The sequence below is a fragment of the Equus przewalskii genome, chromosome 2 (assembly GCF_037783145.1).
Source record: "Equus przewalskii isolate Varuska chromosome 2, EquPr2, whole genome shotgun sequence".
In the NCBI taxonomy this organism is placed as follows: Eukaryota; Metazoa; Chordata; class Mammalia; order Perissodactyla; family Equidae; genus Equus; species Equus przewalskii.
The window spans coordinates 4,436,966-4,458,318 of record NC_091832.1 but is presented as its reverse complement, the minus strand read 5'-3'; the positions used below and the strand labels follow the sequence as shown (position 1 = coordinate 4,458,318).

The window sequence follows — 21,353 nt, the reverse complement described above, 5'->3', positions numbered from 1 at the left end:
TTTTAAAGATGGCTTCTTCCCAAGCTGCTCTTTGGGATGCACGCCCAGCAGCCAGAGCACAGGAGCACAGCCTGGGAGACCAGGGGCTCTGCAGTCCCAATCCTGCCCCAGGGGCCACGGCCGCCTGCCCTGACTTGACGGCTAAGTCTTCTGGCTGTAAGATGATGTAGTCCAGGTAGCTGGTGACAAGCTAGGCTCGCTGAACCATTCTGTTTTTCTAGAGGCTCTCAAATGCGGGTGTTAAGATTTTACACCCTAACTTTTTTTGAGATAATCATTCAAAAAGTGACAAATCTGGCAGCAGTTGTAACGTTCAAAATTTATAACCTTAAATTGGCCAAAATTTTCTAAGCAATTTTCTGTTTTGGAATATTGCACGTATTTTTAAATGTCCACATTAAATAAGGACATACTTTATTTTAAAAATATTTGCTAAATATTTTCTCTTTTTGAATCCAACACATCTTTTGACAAAAATGATTACTTTAAGGCAAATATTTAATCTCATCACAGCTTGAACACACAAGCAACAAGAACATAAAAATGAATGGATATTATTATATACTCCAAATTACACTGTCAGAGGAAATAAAACTTGGAAAAAATGCCCAAGCAGGTACCCTCTTAGCAATTATGACCTTCATTGTGACTCAAAATCTCCTCCAGATAAACGATAATTGGTAATTCAGGCTGCTTAGGCATTCATGTGGATTCTTTAATAAATAACTGCCTGGATATAACATCCCAGGTCAAAGCCAAATCACTCAGGGCTTTACTTTCCCCAGCCCTAAAGAGGCCCGGGGTCTGGCCCCCCCGCTCTGAGAGGGGCCGTCCCCACCTGGTCCCCCTCCCGCATGGCTTGCTATGCTTTGCTTTCCAGACTCAGTCTAGCCAGCCTCCTCTCTGTCTCATTCCTAAGATCTTGGAGCAAATATCTTGTCTTTTCAATTCTGACCCTTTAACTACTGACTTGTAGACAGTAAACAATTAGTAAATGTTTACTGAACTAAATCTACTAGTTTAAAGCTACTTTTAGGGGGAGAGAGTAAAAATATTCTTTTGCTCAAATTCTTCTTTTTTTACCTTAAAATAATGTTAACATGTCTCTTGACAAATTCCTCGTAAAGCTTCATTAATGTCAACGAATTATAGTAGCTTTTAAAAAAATCAAGATGCATTTAATAACAAGGAGGCTCAGGATTAGTAATTGATACTATACAGACTTGCAAAACTTCCAGAGGAAGGTAATAACATATTTTAATACATAAGGCTTCCTAATTACTTATTTAGATCCTATTTTGCAAGTATAATCATGTACATAGGAATAAACTGAAAAAAAATTGAGCATTTAAAAAGGCAAAAAATGTTTTTATATTCTCTTTTTTACTTTTTTTAAAACTACTTTTTAACGGATCAACCAGACAATAAGAGAAACCTGTTTACTTATCTCTGACATCTGAAAGCATGATTCTGCAACCAAACGAAACAACAATAAGCCAGGCTTCTTACTTCTAAGTTGTAGAGCACTCTGAAGGTGGACATCCCCGGAGCGAAAGATCGAAACAGACTTTCTAGGATTGAGCTGGCACTGGGCTGGTGCTGCTGCTTTGAAGACAGGGACGGAGATTTTGAAGACTGAGAACTTGTTTCAGACAGCAATGTTTTCTAAGTTTAGGAGAACGAAATACAGCACATGTGTCTTAAAAGCACAAATTAAAGAGACATGGATATGTGTATGTATTCTAGTATTCTTCTCCTTTATAATAGAAGCCACAGCACTGAAATTTTGTAAAAAATTAACCTCATAAAACCACATCACTGTAATTATTAACAAAACATCAAACTCCAGTGCACAAACTCTAAGTGGTCAACAGCACCCCAATCCTGCACGGACGTCGTAGAGAAGGGATTCACACAATGTGAGCCAGGTCATTTCAATTTGCTCCTGTGTTTGTAAAACCTGTACTTCTAAACACTGGTAATGAAATCATGAGATTGTGGAAGTGGGAGCTTTGTGAATTTCTTTTAACTAGTACTAGTGTTATATTTTATAATTACATTAGTTCGCTCTCTCAAATTAATATATAAGCCATATAGGACAAGACGATGAGCTGATCTAAACTTCAACCACTGACAGAGAAAATTCCTAACTTAGTTCTAACAACTTTCTTCCAAATTAATTTATTCTAAGAACATAAACAACATCATAGACAAAACACAATTTTAGTAGATATAAAACTCTTAAGAAACAATATTCTAAAAATTAAACAACATGAACTTTAAGTATCAACTGTGAGGAAATTCAAAGACAATCCATCTATTTAATCAGCTCAAACACACCACAGCCACACTCCGAGAGGCTCGAGCAGAGGACAGCATCTCCAGGGAGTGAGAACTGGGGTGTGACTGGGGCGACGCTTCACCTCTCTGGACTCAGTTTCCCAACACAGAATATGAAGAGGGTAGAAGCAGGTGAAATTAAAGGGTCTTCTAGTTTTAAAATTTGATGCCATTTTTGACCCTATCTGGATGCTTCTTTAAAAGCCAATGTGAAGTTCGGATTTCCACTCATGGGAAAAGTACTTTTCAAAAAAAGAGAAAGAGTCATGGGAAAGATGCTATCAAGTGGCCTCGCTGTGATTTCACGGGGTACTTCCACTGCCTCATGCTGTAACACTCCCGGGCCGGTGACATAAGCGTCCACGATGCTCATACCTTCCTTCCTAAAGAGTCCAGCTGGTCGAGGGCTTCCTGAATGGCGGGGTCAGTGGGGATCAAGAGCAGCAGCTTTCGTACTCGTAGAGTTATCCTGAAATTTTTCAAATTAAATTTTTTTTCACATAAGCCACAGTTTCAATAACAGAGTCGTTTAGTATGGGAGGTAAAGAAAAATACATTTCAAGTGAAAAATCCCTTGGTTCCGGACCTTAATAACTCCCCCTCTTTCAAGCTTGCTAACTCGTGTATTTACCTCGGCTCCTCCAGATTGGCCAGCTGGTAAAGCATGTCAAATACGTTACACACAAGGGCCATCACAACGCCAGGGAGGGACTTCTCCTGAGGAAAACAGCAAGACATAAACACAGATTTACAAAAGGAGTTTCTCCTTTTCCAATCAAACGTACCGACAATAAAAATACTGGTTCTGAAAGACTGGCCATCACAAAGCTGGAGGGGATCCCGGTGCTGACCTGCACGGAAGAACACCACACAGGAACCCAGAGTGAGGGGCACTACCTCCCAGGGTGCCTGTTACCTGGCTCTCCTGCGCGCCTGCTGGGGAAGTGGCTAAGGCACTCAAAGGCAGGCAGGCGGAGAGAGGCAAAAAGGGCAGGTGTAATTAACGGAATAGAGTAGGCGCCACTGAAAGCTGATCACAGCTTGTCAGCAGCAAACAACGTAATGAGGGATTCAAAAGGAAAATTATAGTATACATATGCATAGACACATACACAACACAGAGAAGAGATCTGAATGTGATCCAAGTGCTGTTTTCTGGTTATAAGGAATAAAAAACTAGATATCACTATAAAATGTATTTATATACAGGAATTTTTTTTGGGGGGGCAGATTAGCCCTGAGCTAATATCTGCCACCAAACCTCCTTTTTTTGCTGAGGAAGACTGGCCCTGAGCTAACATCTTTGCCCACCTTCCTCTATTTTATATGTGGGACGCCTGCCACAGCACAGCTTGACAAGTGGTGTGTAGGTCCACACCCGGGATCCAAACTAGTGAACCCCAGGCTGCTGAAGCGGAACGTGTAAACTTAACTGCTGTGCCACCAGGCTGGCCCCTATATACAGGAATATTTTTAATAAATTCAGAATAAGTATGAAATAGTATAAAAATGTTAAACTTGAATATGCTGTGTACATTGTTTCTGTCATTAATTAACTGTCATAATAGCACTCTGAGTGGGATTTCTTTCTTAAATTACTGCTATATCTAAGTATAGTTACTTAAAAAACCCCCACTGTACTAATACTAAGCTTGAGAGTTCCTTGATACCTACAGCAAGATTATGCTAAGTTAAAAAGACACAGTCTCACAAAGAACTTACACATGGAATTAAAGGAACACATATAATAATTATGAATAAAAACTCCCTACACGTCATTTAAATACCTTCACGTGAGGTCTGGCATTATCTTTCTATCTAGACTGTAAAAGCCTGAAGAGCAGAACATCTTATTCCGTTTTGCACCCTGGCACCAAGCTCAGTTCCTGACACGGAGACGGGAGAAAGCAAACAGGCAGACTGACTGACTCACGAAATCATTCAATAGACGCTGAATGAGTACCTATTATGTTCTAGGCACTGTTTTAAGTGCTGGGGCTACAGCGGGCAAGACAGACAAAGATCTGTTCCCATGGAGCTTATACTTTACTGGGGAGAGAGACACGAAACAAGATAAAGCCTATAGTATGTTAAAGAACCATAGAAAAGGGAAAGGAAGTCAGAAGCGCAGGGGCAGGAAAGAACGGGCCTGAAGTTAGACAGAATTGCCCAAGAAGGCTCACTGGGAGGGCAACATTTGAGTAAAAGCCAAAGAAGGTGACAGAGGAGCACCTGGATGTTGGGAAAGAACATTCTAGGCACAGGGAAGAGCAAGCACACAGGCCCTGCTGTGTCTGAGGACCAAAGTGGAGGCCAGCTCAGCTGGAGTGGTGTGAGGGAGGGAGGCCACGGCAGGCGATCTGCAGAGGGAGCATCCAGAGGGGCTCAGCAGGCAGGCCCGTGGGTCCCAGTGAAAACACTGGCTCCCACGCTGAGGAGGGGCAGCCACCGGAGTGCCTGAGGTGAGGAGTGGCACAATTTTTGACTTCTGCGTTAGCTCACGGGCTGCTTGGTGCTACAGAGAGAAGAGACCGAACTGGTACAAGGGCAGAAGTCGTGACACCAGTTAGGGCACTACTGAAACACTCCAGGCAGGGGAGGGTGGTTGCCTGGACTGGTGTGGAAGCTGTGGAAGAGAGAAAAATAGCTAGATTCTCGATGTATCCTAAAGGTAGAGTCAAGGATTTGCTGATGGCTATATACGAGTATGAGAGAAAGAAAGCACCCAAGGATTCTGGCACGAGCAACTAGAACAATGGAGATGCCATCGTCTGAGATAAGGCAAGACTATGGGATGAAGAGGTTTGGGGTAGGGGTGAGGTGGTGAGAAAGGAGATCTCAGGAGCTCAGTTTTGGATATATTATGATTGGGGTGCCTATTCCACAGCCAGGAGGAGATGTTAAGTATTTGGATCCAGATATCTGGACTTCAAGCTAAAGACAAAAATGGGGGAGTCATCAATGTACATATAATATCTAAAGCTTTGATCCTGAGATTCCTAAGGGATTGAGTGCAGACAGAGGAGAGGGCAGAGGACTGTGTCATTAGGGAACTCTGTACAGAGACCAGGGAGATCAAGAGGAACAGCAGAGCACAGCAAACAGGAGGAGCCAGAGAGGCGGGGGAAGCCAGGCGAGTCCCGGACACCAAGTGAAGAAAGTATTTCAAGGGGAAGCGATCACATGTATCAACTCCTCTAAAATGTCAAGATGAGGACTGAGGAGTGAGGTGACAGATCACCTAGAAAAAGTCTGACTCTTTTCAAGAGGGCTCAAGGAAGGATGGCAAAGAGAGTTGAGACAACTTTTCTTTCAAGGAGCTTTGCTGCTTTGGGAGGGAGAGAATGGGCAGGAGCCGAGACTGGAACTCGGGTGAAGTAACGGTTTTTTTAAGATAGTAGGAGTAACAGCACACGTGAGTACTAATGGGAATGACCCAGTAGAGGGAAAGTCAACGAACTAGTGAAGAGAGACGTGTGAGAGGAGCAGCAAGCAGCGGCCAGGCAGAACGACTGGGACTCAGAGGATCCTGTGTTCAGAAGATCGGTAAAACACGCATCTTCTCCTAACTGAAGCCCAGCACTTCTCAGTGATACAGTTTTCAAGAGTCAGGGTTTGTCTGAGTGGAAAGGACAGAAGCATCTAAATCTATATGGGCTGAAGGCAAAAACACAAAGATGATTCGATTCTTGTTTTTTAAATAGAAATGTATCATTCAATACCTGCTCCATGGCATATGATGAACTGAAAACCCCACTGCTGCTGCTGCTGGAGCTGGTGGAGGAGTCTGCTGAGCTCCCAGACGGAGTCCCACTGCCAGAAGTCTTCACTGTGAGGACCTGTTCATCAGAAAAGCCCAGCTGGTGGAGCAGCTTTTGATCCTTATTCACCGTCAGCTGCAAAAAGCGGTTTCTTAATTATTGAGAGAGAAAGGAAGGAGAAGGCATTAAGATCAGGCTGAAGTGCCACAAACCGTTTATCTAAACCTACCAGACTATCATTTGTAAATATCTGTATGTTATCCACAGGAGAGCACAACTGCTTGGCTATTTTCCATCGGACACTCCCTATGGTTTCATTACTGTGAGCCTGTAAAAGAAAACATGGTTGGGAGTACTTCATTTAATTTATTCATTTAAACAACTGATAGTGAGTTTCTCCTATATATCCGACGCTGTTCTAGAAGCTGGGAACACAGCAGAGAACCCAAAGACAAGGGGCCACGCCCTGTGAGACTTTCCTTCAGCTGTAAGCAAATGTTCTAGTCTATATGCCAATCTTCCCATCACACATGGAATAAAATCTCGAGTCCTTCCACAGCAGTGCCTGCCACTCCCCTCCTTGCTCATATGCTCTAGTCACATTGGCCACCTTGATGTCACTGAACAAGCCAAGCAAACTCCCACCTCAGGGCCTTTGTATCTGCTGCTCCCTCTGCTTAGAATGTTCTTCCCCCAGAAACGGCTTACTCTGTCACTTCATTCAAGTCTTTGTTCAAATGTCACCACCTCAGAGAGACCTTCCCTGTCCATCTTTATCTAAAATGATATTTCAGGTATACATCACTTTCTACCAAGTTATCCTGCTTTATTCTTATTTTTTATGATATTCATCACCCCTGATATTACAACAATATTTACTTATGTGTCTGCTTATACCCCATGAGTTTCCTTCATTTTAGGTCTTCATTCTAAATTCGTTTACAGCTTTCAGAGTAGTCATCCATGCAGCTATCTCAATCAACAGTGTTCTTATGAAAACAGCACGACTATGGGAAAACGGCTGCAGAGCTTACTATGAACCTACCTCTACAGTGAAGGTGTCTTTGGTAGACTCATACGTGACATTAAGAGTTAACAGATGTCCATGAAATGAGGCACCATGAGGTAGAATAGTTCGTGGAACAGAGTAAAAATCCTTGAAAAAGATATGTCAAACAAGTCAGATGCACAGCACTGCTATTAAACATCTCAAAAGTACACACTTCACACACTGAGTCTAGTAACAGGTGGATAAAGTTGCTCTAAAAAGAAGAGAGGCTTACCTCTATAGTGATCACATAGCGTTCTGCCAGAAGCAGCAATCTCTCAATTATTACAAGCTTAGTGGATCTATGGATTACAAAAATTTTTTTGAACATATTTGAAATGAATTGCTGACTTGAGCTCAATTCCAGCCTGTTTCACCAAAACCACAATCACAGTTGGCACTCACTGATCAAAGACTGAAATTTGCAAAGACTTAACTCCCCTTTCACCCAAGGGGGAGGTGGTTCCCCCAGCTCACAGCTGTGGTGCAGACGGAACAGGCAGGAGAAGCCTGCCCTTCCCACGCTGCCTTGCCTGGCCTCTTTTTTCCTCTTGTTCTTTTTTTAAACACTTGTTCCATAAATAGAGGACCTGGGTCTCCAGGCCTATTTGTCCATCAATCCACCAAGAACGAACAATCAATGAGTCTGACTCTCATAATCTGACAACTAAAATATGCCACATAATTCTGTTAACACATGGAATCTGACAAAGTTCTGGACTGCCTGAGAATTGCGAGACAAGAACACAGCAGGAAGCGCAGCACAGGTAAGCGCCGCTGTTTGTTTTAACTAGCCTAAGAATGAGGAGAAGGGAAGGACAAACAACTGTTCCTCTGGTTTAAGTGAACATTATGTATAGTTAAAACATACAATGTAAGAATTTGTTATCCCAAGAGTTTTCAAAGCACATAAGAAATCCCCACAAGTCAGGAGACACGTCTCTGGAAGAGGGAGCACAGAGCAATGGAGGGCCAGCTCGAGCAGCCTCTGCAAACGAGAGCTGAGGTCTCTTCTGGTCAAAGACTGATGGACTCTTCCTTAGCATTTGCAATCATCGGATTCCAACATTCAGCAGCTTATACAGTCCCAGCTCCCTACTTTATTAAAGAGAACGCTACACGCGTTAACACTGAGAGACGAAAATCCAAGTGTGCTTCATTTAAACAGCTGCTATTCCAGGAAGGCTAGGGATTTCAAATAGGTCTATTTCTACAACTGAAAAGAGGTACCACCATTTCCTAACAATTAGTCTGGTGTGCTGATTAGTACTATTGGAAGTTTCATTCTAAGTGTTGGTCAAACATATTTTAACAGTTTCATTAAATACATTAAATTCTTTCAGTCCGTCGAGAGGAACTAAAATTGGAAATTCAGAGGAAAAATCTTTAGGAAATATCTAAGTGCCATAATAAGTGAGTTGCTGAGTGAACTCAGTAGTGAATGAAATCAAAGAGCATGGAAAACACTGTACAGATGAGAGAAGAACTCCTCCCCCATCAGTTGGAACAATTATGGTCACTGAAAGTTCTTTCAAAACCAGTGAAATGAGATGTGCTGGTTCAAATGCAACTTTGAAATTATACATTCTTACTAACTGTTTAGAGTTTATAATAATATAACTTTTTAGAGTTTATAATATTTAAAAACTGTCATGTGGTTTTGCTCTGTAGTCAGTCAAATATGAGATGATTCAGAATAAAAAGCACTTAATACAAAGAAAAAACCAAAAAGCACACTTATCTAAAGAAGTAGCAGTTTGGAAATCCCAATCCAATAGTTCATAAATGCATTTCTATTCTGCTTTGCTAGACAATGAAAAATTAAGGACCTGGGTCATAGAGATGGATTACATCTTACAAACATGTGATTAGGAGGCCTTAATACATATTCTTAACAAAAGTCTACTGGGAATATAAAAGTTGTGTTAGTATTCTTATCACGAGCCAAATTTATAACCACTTTCCGCCATTTTAAAAAGAGGTCAAGAGGCCAGGCCCACGGCCGAGTGGTTAAGTTTGTGTGCTCCGCTTCGGTGGCCTAGGGTTTCAGCGGTTCAAATACTGGCTGTGGACCTACACACGGCTCATCAGGCCACGCTGAGGGGGCGTCTCACATGCCACAGCTAGAGGGATCCACAAGTAGAATATACAACCAGGTACTGGGGGGCTTTGCGGAGAAGAAGAATAAGAAAAATGGCAACAGATGTTAGCTCAGGTGCCACACTTTAAAAAAAAAAAAAAAACTGTCTAAAAAAAAAGAGGTCAAGAGGGTTGAGTTTTATTGGCTTCTTTCCTATTAATAAAGTATTACTACACAGTACTCAACTCATTTAAAGAAGATAAAGAAGAAGAATGTGAGTAAGAATATTGCCTTGACTCCTCTTTTAAAGGAAGGCTTTAAAAAGAAAAGGAATAGCCCCAACCCTACATAAAGGTAAGCACATATTCACAGAAAGCGACTCCAGGAGTAGAGAAGGGCCACGCAAGCCCGACCACCAGAGGGCAGCAGAGTGAGGCTGCCCGGAGCGCTGGCGAAGTTCTGGCCGCAGCTCACTTGGGGCTGCTCACCAGGAACGAAAGGCTCACACAACCCCACAAGCGTTTCAGTTACTGCAAGCTGATGTTCCTAAACACTCATCTATTTTCCTCACTGTATCAAAGAACTACAGCAAACACTGAACTCAGATTCCACTGACCATACCTGGAAACACCAAACACAGCCATGTGATTAAGAGACGTCAGTTCAAAGTTCTAACACAAATATTTGGGGATAAAGTTCTCACTAAAAATTATTTTGAAAAATAATTTGAGGTAAATATTTTAACTGACTATGATTATATTATAATGCACAATTTTAATTAATCATCATCTTCCACATCATTTTGCTTATGCTGTTAATGCCCTGGATTTGACTATTCAAGGAGAAAAGCTATAAGATGTCTAAGTAAATATTTCAGACTTGAAAAAATGACTCAATGCAATGAATATATCTTTATTACATTGTAAAGAACAGGTTACTCAAGTGACACCAAGTGAAAGTAAAAAGCTTCAAAGAAAAAAAAAATAAAACTTGTCTATTAGTAGAAGGGGAAGGGCAGAGCAACACGGGTGGTTGTGACAATGACCTACAGATCCTCAAAAGAGGTACAGATTTGGGGATATATGATAGGAAAGAGAATTTCTCAGGATAGGACTATTTGCAAAAGTTGTGATACAAAATGAGGAGACCAAGAATTGAGAGATCGCCATAGCGGAAAACAAGATGATTATTTTTTAAACTGATATGTATTTACGAGCTGTGTCTGCTGTAACTGCTGCAGTCACCTACCTGTATGGAGACTGAACTGACGTTGCCACGGTCGGCATGGCAGTGGCTGTGAGCATCTTTGTGGCTCTGGTCACGGCATGTGTTAGTGTGGGGCCACCAAGGGCTGAACTGGCTGCCTAGGAAATAGGAAATAACCATTCTGTATTAGGGTTTCCCAACCTCAGCTCTACTGACATCACGGCTGGAAGACGTCTTGTTGCAGAGGGCTGTTCTGGGCACGGCCGGATGTTTAGCAGATCCCTGACCGCTCCTCCCTGCCCACCTACCTTAGGTGCCTGTATTACCCGGCTGGTTTGACAACCAAAAGGTCTCCAGACATTGCCAAATGACCCCTGGGAAGCAAAATAACTCCCAGTTGACAACTACTATTCTACATATATTCATACTTACACGGCACCTCATTTAGGGGTACCTGAACACTTTAAATGTTTTTTATGATGACATATGTGGATGGAAGCCACAAATTGAGAAATCTTGTACAGATTCTAGCACAAATCCATCACCAAAAGGTTTAACTTGCTGACATTTGTGGGCAGTAGCATTTTATGCTTTTGCAATACTCTTTATTAGATATAAAACTTAAACCGGCACAAATTAAGACTGAAGACGAACATTTAGTGCTTTAACCATCATGCTGGGAATAAGGCATTGGAAATATCTGTGAGCTACTATCACACTGCAGGCTTCCAGTGGACCAAGAGAAGCAACACCATCTGCTACTGAGCGTCCGGCTTTGGCCTTTAATAGCATTTATGATATAAACTAGGTGAAATACGGGGAAAGCAGCAAATGCTTGTTTACAATTCCAGGATAGAAAAAGGAGAAAAAGAATCTACTAGAAATGTGGTCTAGACCTGTTTTCTGCGACAGCTCTCATGCCCTAAGAGGGGGTGGGCGGAGCAGGGAAGAGGCAGCCGAGGGAGAAAGAATGGGCTCCTACAAAGCGCTTGTCTAGACGGCATCGAGGCAAACGCCTGCTCCCCGTGTGACAATACGGTACTGCCCACAAATGCTTCCCTAGGATCCAGGCACAAATAGCAATATTATACATGATCTCACAACAAAAAACTAGAAAAAGAAAAAACCAAAGCATTTATTTCAAAAACAAGCTAAGTAAAATTTGCTACTCACTTCTAATCTTGTGTAGCAATCAGCAATGAATTTCTTATGTAATGATACAGAATCCTAAAAGTAAGAGGTATACAGAAATTAAAATTAACCTGGTATTTAGTTGTGATTATTACTAAGGACAAAACATCAAACTACAGAAGCCAATCTTGGACGTGCCAACGACCACAATTTGCCAAAAAATATACATAATTTTCTGCTTTTTGTATATCAGTACCTTCTTTTCTTAGATACCCACCTTCTTTAACCTAGGATTTAGATTAATGTAACTATAGTTTATGATTAACTGAATAGCTTCATTAGCAATTTCTTCATCAGGTGATTCCATGGCTATTTTCCAAATGAAATCCATTCCTATCAATTCCAGTTTTTCTACATACTGTTCAAAAGAAAAACAATGAAATTATATAGCATTCCAAGGTCACAAAATTAAAGACAATGATTTTCTGATACAACATAAGTCTACACCTCTTCAGTTCAGAAAGAATTACGGTTGCAAAAACCAAGCTACCTACGAGAACACTACTGTACTGCCATGGAACTCTAAAACAAAACAAACTAACCACAGAAACACTGGGCAATTTCCATGGCCACCAGGATAGACAGGAAGATTTTTCTCCAGACACCCCTACACCCAAGCCAGACATCTACCCACACAAGCTCCAGAAGCAGAGACCACAGGAGCGGGATGGGCACATCCTCAGCAGCTTTTCTTCACAAGGAAACAGATTTGAGCTACAAGTGGTTACTAACCCCTGGGGCTCAAAGTGGTCTTCCCAAAGCTCTGTTAAAAATGACACGACCCGACCCGGGGCTTACAAGTTCTTGTAAAAATTCTTAACACCCAGGAAGCCAGGTCTTGAATGAAACAGTCTTTCTTTTTCAAGAAAGCAAGCACATGTAAATACAAAAAGCTGCATGCATTCCACAGATCTTCATTTTCCTGCTTCATTGTCTGCTCCTAAACTTTTCTCCCCAAACCTCTGCCACTGCAACCCCAGAACTGAAGGATCTGTAACTTTCTTAGGAGCATGTGACTTGTTTGGATCGGAGGGTCCGGAAGCTTAGATAGAACTATTTCTACTCCGCATTCACCTGCCGCAGGAGGCCACTGGCTGCCCTGGATCAGCAGGAGGCAAAGAGGGATTTGAGAAGCAAACTCTGTCTTCCAGGCAGTTGGTGAGGTGTGGCCCTGTGGGAGGAGGAGCCTCCCTCACTCTCTAAGAGAAGCTCCGTCATCAAGGCAGAAGACAGCAGCCAAGGAGATGCCCATTCACTTAGAAAAATTCATGTTTTCTCTCCATTGTAACACATGTTTTTGCTGAATATAAGTTTTACTAGATTATCCAAATTATCTAGATTTGAGAATAATGTACTTACAAGCTGAGCTCCTTGTCTTTTCAATCGATGATCACAAAGATTCACATTTTCAAAAAAAGTCTTAAATAAGTTAAAACCTGAAATTACAGAATATCAGATAAATTCACACACTCCAAGCAACACAGATAATCAATGAAAAGACTCAAAGGGTATCAAGATCTAAAACTATAAAACGCTTATGACAAGATATAGGCATAAATTTTCAAGATCTTAGATTAGGCAATGGTTTCTTGGACATGGTGCCAAAAGTACACGCAATAAAAGAAAAAATAGATAAATTAGACTCTGTCAAAATTAAAAACTTCTGTGCTTCAAAGGACTATCAATAAAATAGGTCAAAAGACAACCAACAGAATGGGACAAAATATTTGTAAATCATATATTTGACAAAGAGCTGGTATGCAGAATATCTAAAGAACTCTTATAACTTAACAATAAAAAGACAAATAATCCAGCTACAGAATGGGCAAAAAAAAAAAAACCAAAAAAAAAACCCACAATGGAATGGAGGTTTCTCAAAACATTAAAAATATAACTACCATATGATCCATCAATTCCACTTCCGGGAACTGATCCAAAGGAAATGAAAACACTAACTTGAAAAGATATATGCATTCCCATGTTCTTTGCCAAATTATTTACAACACCTAAGACACAGAAGCAACCTAAGTGTCCACTGATGGGTTAATGGATAAAGAAAATGTGGTATATATATATACACAATGAAATATCATTCAGCCATAAAAAGAAGGAAATCTTGCCATTTGTGACAACATGAATGGGCCTTGAGGGCATCACACTACGTGAAATAAGTAAGACAAAGAAAGACAAATACTCTATAATCTCATTTATCAGTGGAATCTGAAAAATAAACAAACAAAACCCCCCCAAAACTGAACTCACTGACACAGACCAGACTGGTGGGTGCCAGAAGTGGGGGTAGGTAGGGGAGTGGGTGAAGGTGGTCAAAGGTGCAAACTTCCATATAAAATATATAAGTCACGGGGATGTAACGTACAGCACAGCGACTACAGTTAATAACACTGTACTGTACATTTAAAGTCGCTAACACAGTAAATCTTAAAAGTTCTTATAACATTAACAAAAACTTGTAACTAGGTATGATGATGGATGCTAATCAGCCTTATTGTGATCATTTTGCACTATATACAACTATTGAATCATTATACTGTACACCTAAAACTAATATAATGTTATATGTCAATTATAACTCAACTTAAAAAATGGGCAAAAGAGTTGAATAGACATTTCTCCAAAGAATATACACAAATGGCCAATAAGCACATGCATAGATGCTCTGTATCATTAATTATCAGAGAAATGCAAATCAAAACCACAATGAGTTACCACTCCACACACTCCAGGATGACGAAAATAAAAACATAGACAATAACAAGTGAGGATGTGGAGAAACTGGAAACCTCACACATTGCTGGGGGGAGTATAACATGGTGTAGCCACTTTGCAAAACAGTTTGGCAGTTCCTCAAATGCTAATTATATGACACAGCAATTCCACTCTTAGGCATATACCCAAGGGAAACGAAAACCTGTGTCCACATGAAAACTTGTCCATGAATGTTTATAGCAGCACTATGCATAAGAGCCAAAAAGCAGTAACAACTCAAAGGTCTATCAACTGACAAATGGATAAACAAAATGTGATGTATCTGTAAAAGAATATTACTCAACCATAAAACAGAATGAGGTACTGATACATGCTACAACCTGGGTGAACCCCGAAAACATTAAGCCTTAGCATAGTGAAAGAAGCCAGGTACAAAAGGCTCATATTGTATGATTCCACTGATAGGAAACGTCCAGGTGAGACTAATCCACAACGACAGAAAACAGAGGAGAGGCCGGGGGAGGGGGAAATGAAGAGTGAGTGCTAAGGTACCCCGTTTCTTTCTGGGATGGTAAAACATTTTGGGATTAAAAAGTGATGAAAGTGGCACTTTGTGAATACGTTAAAAGCCATTGATTGTACACTTTTAAAAAGTGAATGTTATGGTATGTGAATTATGTCTCAATAAAAAATTTTCAATTAGAAGAAACATTTCTATACTTTGACAAATTTTTACCCTAAAAAAATACTTTCTGTACTAAATAATTTCATGAGAAGACAGTTTGACAATTTGAGCTATCAGGCCATACAATCTAAAAATTAATTATAAGATGCCATTTATATAAAAAGGAATTTGTGTATATAAACATATGTTTATACACGTGTCTTTATATGCACAAGGAAAAGTCCAGAAGGACACTCCAAACTGTTTAGTTGCTTCTAAAAAGTGGGCTTAGAGGGAAAGGAGGGAATAAAATTTCTTACTTTAAAAGAAGTGAAAAAAAAACTGAATTAAAAATTTTTCCTACCATTCATAGTGATTTCATACGACTCCAACTTAAGAACTTTCTCCTTGAAAAGCTGCTGCTGGACGTCACTCTCAAGATCATGCTGCCCTTTTGTAAACCATTCGAAACACATCTGGGGACCGAGACAAACAGCACCCTGTAACTAAACCCATTTCAGGCAAACACATATCCCAAGCTGGGAAAGTAAAGGTACATTTTTTTAATTCTTCAAAATGTATACTGCCAAAATTTATACAATACCACTCAATATTGGAACACTTGGAACCGTGGAACTAAATAAAGCAGTGAGTTCCTAGCAACCTCTCCGCTAGATAATGAAAATACATACTCATACTTTTCAGTGACTTTCACACTTGGGTTTTTCCACTAACATTTATTAACAAGCCTTACTACGTGCCAGGCCCTGTCACACACTCAGCCCTTTCCACAAGCCTTTGAGGTAGTTAGTCTTCTGTAAAACGAGAGGAGGAGCCGGCGACTCAGAAAACGTGCAAGCAGAGGTGTTGTGCTCCAGGGTTAATCTGTTTTCGGCTGTTTAATTATAGTTTTAAAAATCTGTGTAGGCATTTACTTCTCTTTAGTGCTTCCGGGGTACAACATTCTTACAGGAACTCCAAGTTTTCTGCTGGTAACTTAAAGTTAGTTTCACGGGAGGGAAAAAAACTAAGAGACACTGAGAATTATTCAGTTGTACTCACAGGGCTGAATTTGGTTTTGTCCAGAATGGTATCAAAATTACCAAAGAATTCACATATGTATTTATATCATAGGTATATATTATAAAAAATATTTTTTCAGCTCTTACACTTCCTGACCTATTAGTATAAATGTATGCTTAGTAAATTGAAAAGTGCTTAAAATAGCAGATGTGAGACACACAAACAAGTGAAATATTTAAGTGCCACTCCTGGCTTACTTCATCTACAGATCCATCTTCTTACCTCTCTGTCTAATTCACACACGTCCGGACCAGTCACAAGACACTCCCAGATCTCCTTGGCACGATTCCAACCCAGATACAGAGTAGCTTCTTGCAAGAAAAATGCCAGAAATTTTAAATGGGCCTCTAAATACTGCAAAAAAATGTAATGCTAATTAGTTAACTCCAGGCATTCACACCTAAAAGCAAAATTAAAAAAAAAAACTTTAAAATTAAAAAAATAGTTTTACCCAATGCTTTTTCATATAATTTTGGGTAAAGTAAATGTGAGAAATCAGTTTACAAGTTGACAGTACAATGTAGTGGAAACTACTTCAAGGCTATTGCAAATTCAGAGACTTTAGATGCCAATAAAATATAATTTCGGCAATCTCTAAATAAAACACCACAAACTTACAACTGGTAAGATTTTCTTCTAATTATTTAAAACAATATTACCAATCAATTGAGTTGAAAAACAAAAGCAATTATCCACAGAATTGACGATTATTCTTTCAGATCAAAGACAAAGAAAAGATGTTTATTTTTATTACTTTATTACATGCAGTTCTTAGGCGATTTACTGAAAGATTTACCCACAAATACCAATTTTCTACACTTTTATTTAAAAAAAATTATAGTCCAATACAAACTGTCCCATCACTAGGAAGACACCTCATGCCGCCTCTTTCGAGTTACACCCAACAAACACTATCTCCACCGTTCAAGAGCAGAAAGGCCAAGTGAACGTGCTCACGGCACAAATCAGGGACCGCACCTCCCGGTAAGTATACCGGCCGTCCACCAGTGTCGACCCCGTCAGGCCTCCAGGTCCAGCCACGGCCGCCGCCAATCGATGACAAGCGATCAAACTTCCTGTTACCAATTTCACTATTTCAAAATTTTTCTTCAAGTCTTGAATAATGCTCTTGGCAAAAACAACAACATGAAAAATGATGTGAGAATTTGCAGTTGTCAGTTTAATACGAACTTCTACTTCAGCATCTAAGTGCCAGGTGAGAGAGAGCGCACGAGGATTGCTTCACTTACGTCTCCTACAGAAAAGTACATGAAATCAAGCTGGTATGTACATTCACTGGAAACCCAGTAAACTTCTCTGCGAATTTTTTGCTCATCAAAAAGACTTTTTTCCCCTAAGGAAGTCTTTCAGAAGAACTATTTCACTTCTTGTTTACTTTCCACATCTTTCTTCCCAAGACTATTACACTGAGGCAGCTCCAGCTCCTTAGGCAATCTAATCTTTCAGTATGTAATATAAAATTGGTCTTTGAATCTTTTCAAACAAATTTATAAAATACCATTCTAACTTTTAAAACTTGCCTTAATTATCTCAATACATTAAGAAAATAAAAAGGAAATGAGTGAGGGATATATTAAAAGAAAAGCTCCATAGAAATGAAAATAGAATGATGTTTAAACTCAAGATTATTAAATAATATGAATGAATTGTATCAATAACCATAAAAACGTAAAATAGTGACTACAAAACTCAGCAATTTTATTCATGTTTTGTGTTTATAAAAGGCTATGCAAGTAACTGTGTAATAATCAAACAGAGCCATCCGCTTACCTTGTCTTGCTTTTGATAGGTTTGTTTTATGAAGGAGCGAGTGATCTCATGGAGCTGCCGCAAAGCTGGTACCACCCAGACAAACTGGGGATTATTAAGCTGAGATGACTAGAGTTAAAAAGAAGTTACACTAATTAAATTTAGAAATAAACAGCAGACTAAATTTATTAGCTATAAAAAATTTCCAAGTCAATTAGGTTTTACTGTTTCACATTCTATAATTTTTCTCTTCACGTTGCTCATTTCTAGCTTATCTCCATGCATTCATAATTCAGTCTTCCACTTCTTATTCTGCATGCAATTTCCTAAGGCCAAGAACTGCAAACAGGAGTGGATGTGAAGTGACAGCAAATGTACAGGGGTACGTCAGCAAAAACAGACGACAAGGAATTAGCAACTTCAGAGGATAGATTAAGTAGCACAGGCTGCTAGGACATGTTGACATAATAAAATAAATTGACAGTAAAAGCTTAACTTGGATAATACTGACCTAGCTGATAAGTAAAATGGTCTAAAGATATGGTGTTCTATAATTACATGATTAAGATACCAGTGATACGATCAAGACACTGATAGTGGTCTAAATATTAAAGAAAATATTCAGGATCTGCTTGTATTTCCTAGTTAAAACAATTTTACAAGATATAATTGTATTTTTATCAATTATTACAGCCACTTTATACTTATACTTTATATTTTTCAGAACACTTTCAAATGTACTATTTATGAAGCTGGTACATGACAATCCAGATCTTCATAGTACATATCTGAAAAGTCTGATGGTCATGCAACAGTCTTTATAGAAAGAATTGCTTTTTAACAAATACCATCTTTTGAACTATGAGATTTCACCATGAAATTTGTAAGACTGATAGATTAAACACTATTTATCAATTTAGCAACTAAGTTTCTAGAAAACCAAGTAAAAGTTTAAGTCCTTAGCATTTATTAAAGACTGAATTTTGTTTTTTTTTTAAAGCCTTCTTGCTTCTTCAAGTCTCTCTGTAGGATGAAGACCTCAATAGGGCAGAAAAACACTTTTGATGTCTTTTGCAGAAAAACATCATACTACTGAATGTGCAAATGTGAGAGAGCTATTGCCAAAACAACACTGGCTTTCTTAGAGAGCAACCAATCAATCAGCAAATACCATATTTCCTGGATTCTAAGATACAAGTTTTACAAATTTTAACATTTCTGAAATTGACTCTTCTCATAATTATGTCAACAGAAACTTACCAGCCACTAGGCATAAGAGTAAGTTTTGACATAGCTGTCCTCACCTGAGACGTGCAAACTTAGCTGTATATAAAAGCTATCTGTTCATCTACCTGTGATTTCAGTTGTCACCTAGTGTAGGTAGCACCAAACAAAGACAGCTTTTTAACTGAAATTTAGATCACTGATTCGTTACTTAAATGCTGTCAAAAAGATTACACTATGATGTAGACTGACCAGCCTGTCACGCCTGTCAATCCAATGGAAAGCAAAGAAACCTGTCGGTAGTCTCAAACTGAAGCACTTTCCAAAGCCAGGAGGATTGGTGTGACAGACTCATACCCTGTGAAGGGCTGTGTCACGCAGCACTCAATGTCTCTCTGTCCAAAGTTGCACTTTAATTCAAGAGAAGCTGTTTAACTTGTAGTATACACAACTCAAGGAAAAAAGCAGCTTGAGTTTTATGAAAAATGACAAGGATACAAAACTCCATATTCTTCAACATGCCTCAAAATTATACAGTCAATCTTAAAGACTTCAAAGAAGTCAGAAGCACTACCATAGACAATGAAAAGCAGCATGCCACAGTGAAGCTGTACACGCTGCTCAAAAGGGGCACACACTCAAATTATGACTGTGAATCTAAACAAGGGGATGGCAAAAGTAAAACATACAGTTTCTTTTTTTCTTCTTCGCAAACTTATTACATCTGGGACGTAGGTTGCTATCGCTGGCATCTTAGAATCAGAGAAATAAGGTATCTATTAAAGGCCAACTACTTGCAAGACTAGCTAGGATATTTCTGCTAAAATATAAAAGCTGCAAAATGACAAACAATAAAACCCTAAGTTAGCTTAAGTCCAAACTGATACGGTCCAAAAGGATTACAGACATTAGGATATAAATATGAACCCTTTAGCAAATAATCAGATATAGTAAAAAGTATCATTATGACCAATTAAGTCAATTATGGTTAGAATATTTTTATTTAACATTGAAAATCATCCTTTGAAGGTAGCTCACTATCCAATAAAATCAAAAGAAAAATCATACAAAATTTGAATTTAAAAAGTGTTTCTGATACAGGCTTTCTAAAGGGTAGCAATCAGGAAAGATGTTATTTATCCCATCATATCTATGACATTATGTTGCTAAGGTACAAAAAAATTTAAATTATTCCTCTCCACTTACAAAAGGGGCAAAAAGACTACACTGAACAACTAAAATGAACGTGTCTGATACTGGAGCTGAGGTTTCACAAGCAGGAGCGAAGTGTACATCCAAATCAGGCTCTCAGTGTCAGAGGCAGCCTTAGAGGTTAGCCAGTGTAGCCTGCAAACCTGCGCCTAAAATCGCCTTATCCTTTTTGTTAAATGACTAGTCTCCCGGGATTTGCAGTAATGAGGAGCTGTGGAGGCAGTGCATTCTATCTCAGACTGTTCTGCAGAAAGTTCACTGATCTATCATACTGAAATATGCCTTCCCATGACTTCTTAGGAGACACAAAAAGTTACTTGAATTAAACTTCTCTATAATAATCCTCTGAATATCTGAAGAAAGCTTTCTCTTCTTTCTTGAGCTCTCTCTTCTCAAAACTGAACATCCCTATTTCCTCATGTCTGGTTTTTCCAGACCTAGCCATTTACCTCGAATCAAAGTGACAATTCTTTCATGAGAGGACATTTTTTAAAAAGTTTGTCCTCCTCTGCTAACTACTTCAGGGGAGACTGTACCAGGGCATCGTGCGGCTTTTACTTTCAGTGACATGTTCTGGCAAGTCGAGGCCACTCAACTAGGGGTAAGTAACAATTTCAGTGCAGTTCACCCTCCTAGGGTGACAGGGAGAAGTAAGAGGAAGGGAACCCACATTCATTGGAGGGCTGCCAGGCACTGTGCTAGGAGGCCTTAAAACAACAACTTAAGGAATACGTAAACACCACTAATTGAGTAAAAATGATTTTTTTGGTTTAGTAATTTTTTTTTGGATGAGTCCATTTAAATTTTTTAATTGAAGGAAAAAAGAAGTGAAATAAGAGGGAAAGGGTTGAGGGTAGATGGTGGAAGGCATAAAGGAAGCAAAGGAAAGAGGACCAAGGGAACCACGGGTATCCTGGCAGAAATCTACAGAAATAAAGTTAAGAAATAAGGTCAGAACTTCTGAACACAACAGTGGAACTTGGGAATTTGAGGAGTGTCAAAAGCAGAGGGAGAGGGAATCAGTTGGGGGAACAGAGGCAGCTGAGG

General features: G+C 39.5%; 1 protein-coding gene across 10 annotated transcripts in view; it reads right to left on the bottom strand.

Moving 5' to 3' along the window:
* The window catches only part of USP24 (ubiquitin specific peptidase 24), a 138,986-nt gene that overhangs the window by 60,826 nt on the left and 56,807 nt on the right, over positions 1 to 21,353 (bottom strand). For 8 of the 10 annotated variants that reach the window (XR_011532400.1, XM_070592102.1, XM_070592065.1 and 5 more), the window contains 15 exons: positions 17,892 to 17,999; positions 17,079 to 17,228; positions 16,323 to 16,454; positions 15,382 to 15,493; positions 12,986 to 13,062; positions 11,844 to 11,984; positions 11,609 to 11,662; positions 10,478 to 10,593; positions 7,385 to 7,451; positions 7,147 to 7,257; positions 6,331 to 6,429; positions 6,063 to 6,236; positions 2,972 to 3,057; positions 2,716 to 2,809; positions 1,510 to 1,665 (listed from right to left, as the gene is read on the bottom strand). Coding sequence is in view for 9 of the 10 variants with exons in the window: in XM_070592102.1 (XP_070448203.1) it covers positions 1,510 to 1,665; positions 2,716 to 2,809; positions 2,972 to 3,057; positions 6,063 to 6,236; positions 6,331 to 6,429; positions 7,147 to 7,257; positions 7,385 to 7,451; positions 10,478 to 10,593; positions 11,609 to 11,662; positions 11,844 to 11,984; positions 12,986 to 13,062; positions 15,382 to 15,493; positions 16,323 to 16,454; positions 17,079 to 17,228; positions 17,892 to 17,999 (1,677 nt within the window). In the remaining variant the exon portion in view is untranslated. The remainder of the gene's footprint in view (positions 1 to 1,509; positions 1,666 to 2,715; positions 2,810 to 2,971; positions 3,058 to 6,062; positions 6,237 to 6,330; positions 6,430 to 7,146; positions 7,258 to 7,384; positions 7,452 to 10,477; positions 10,594 to 11,608; positions 11,663 to 11,843; positions 11,985 to 12,985; positions 13,063 to 15,381; positions 15,494 to 16,322; positions 16,455 to 17,078; positions 17,229 to 17,891; positions 18,000 to 21,353) is intronic. The other 2 variants (XM_070592082.1, XM_070592091.1) reach the window with 1 other exon arrangement.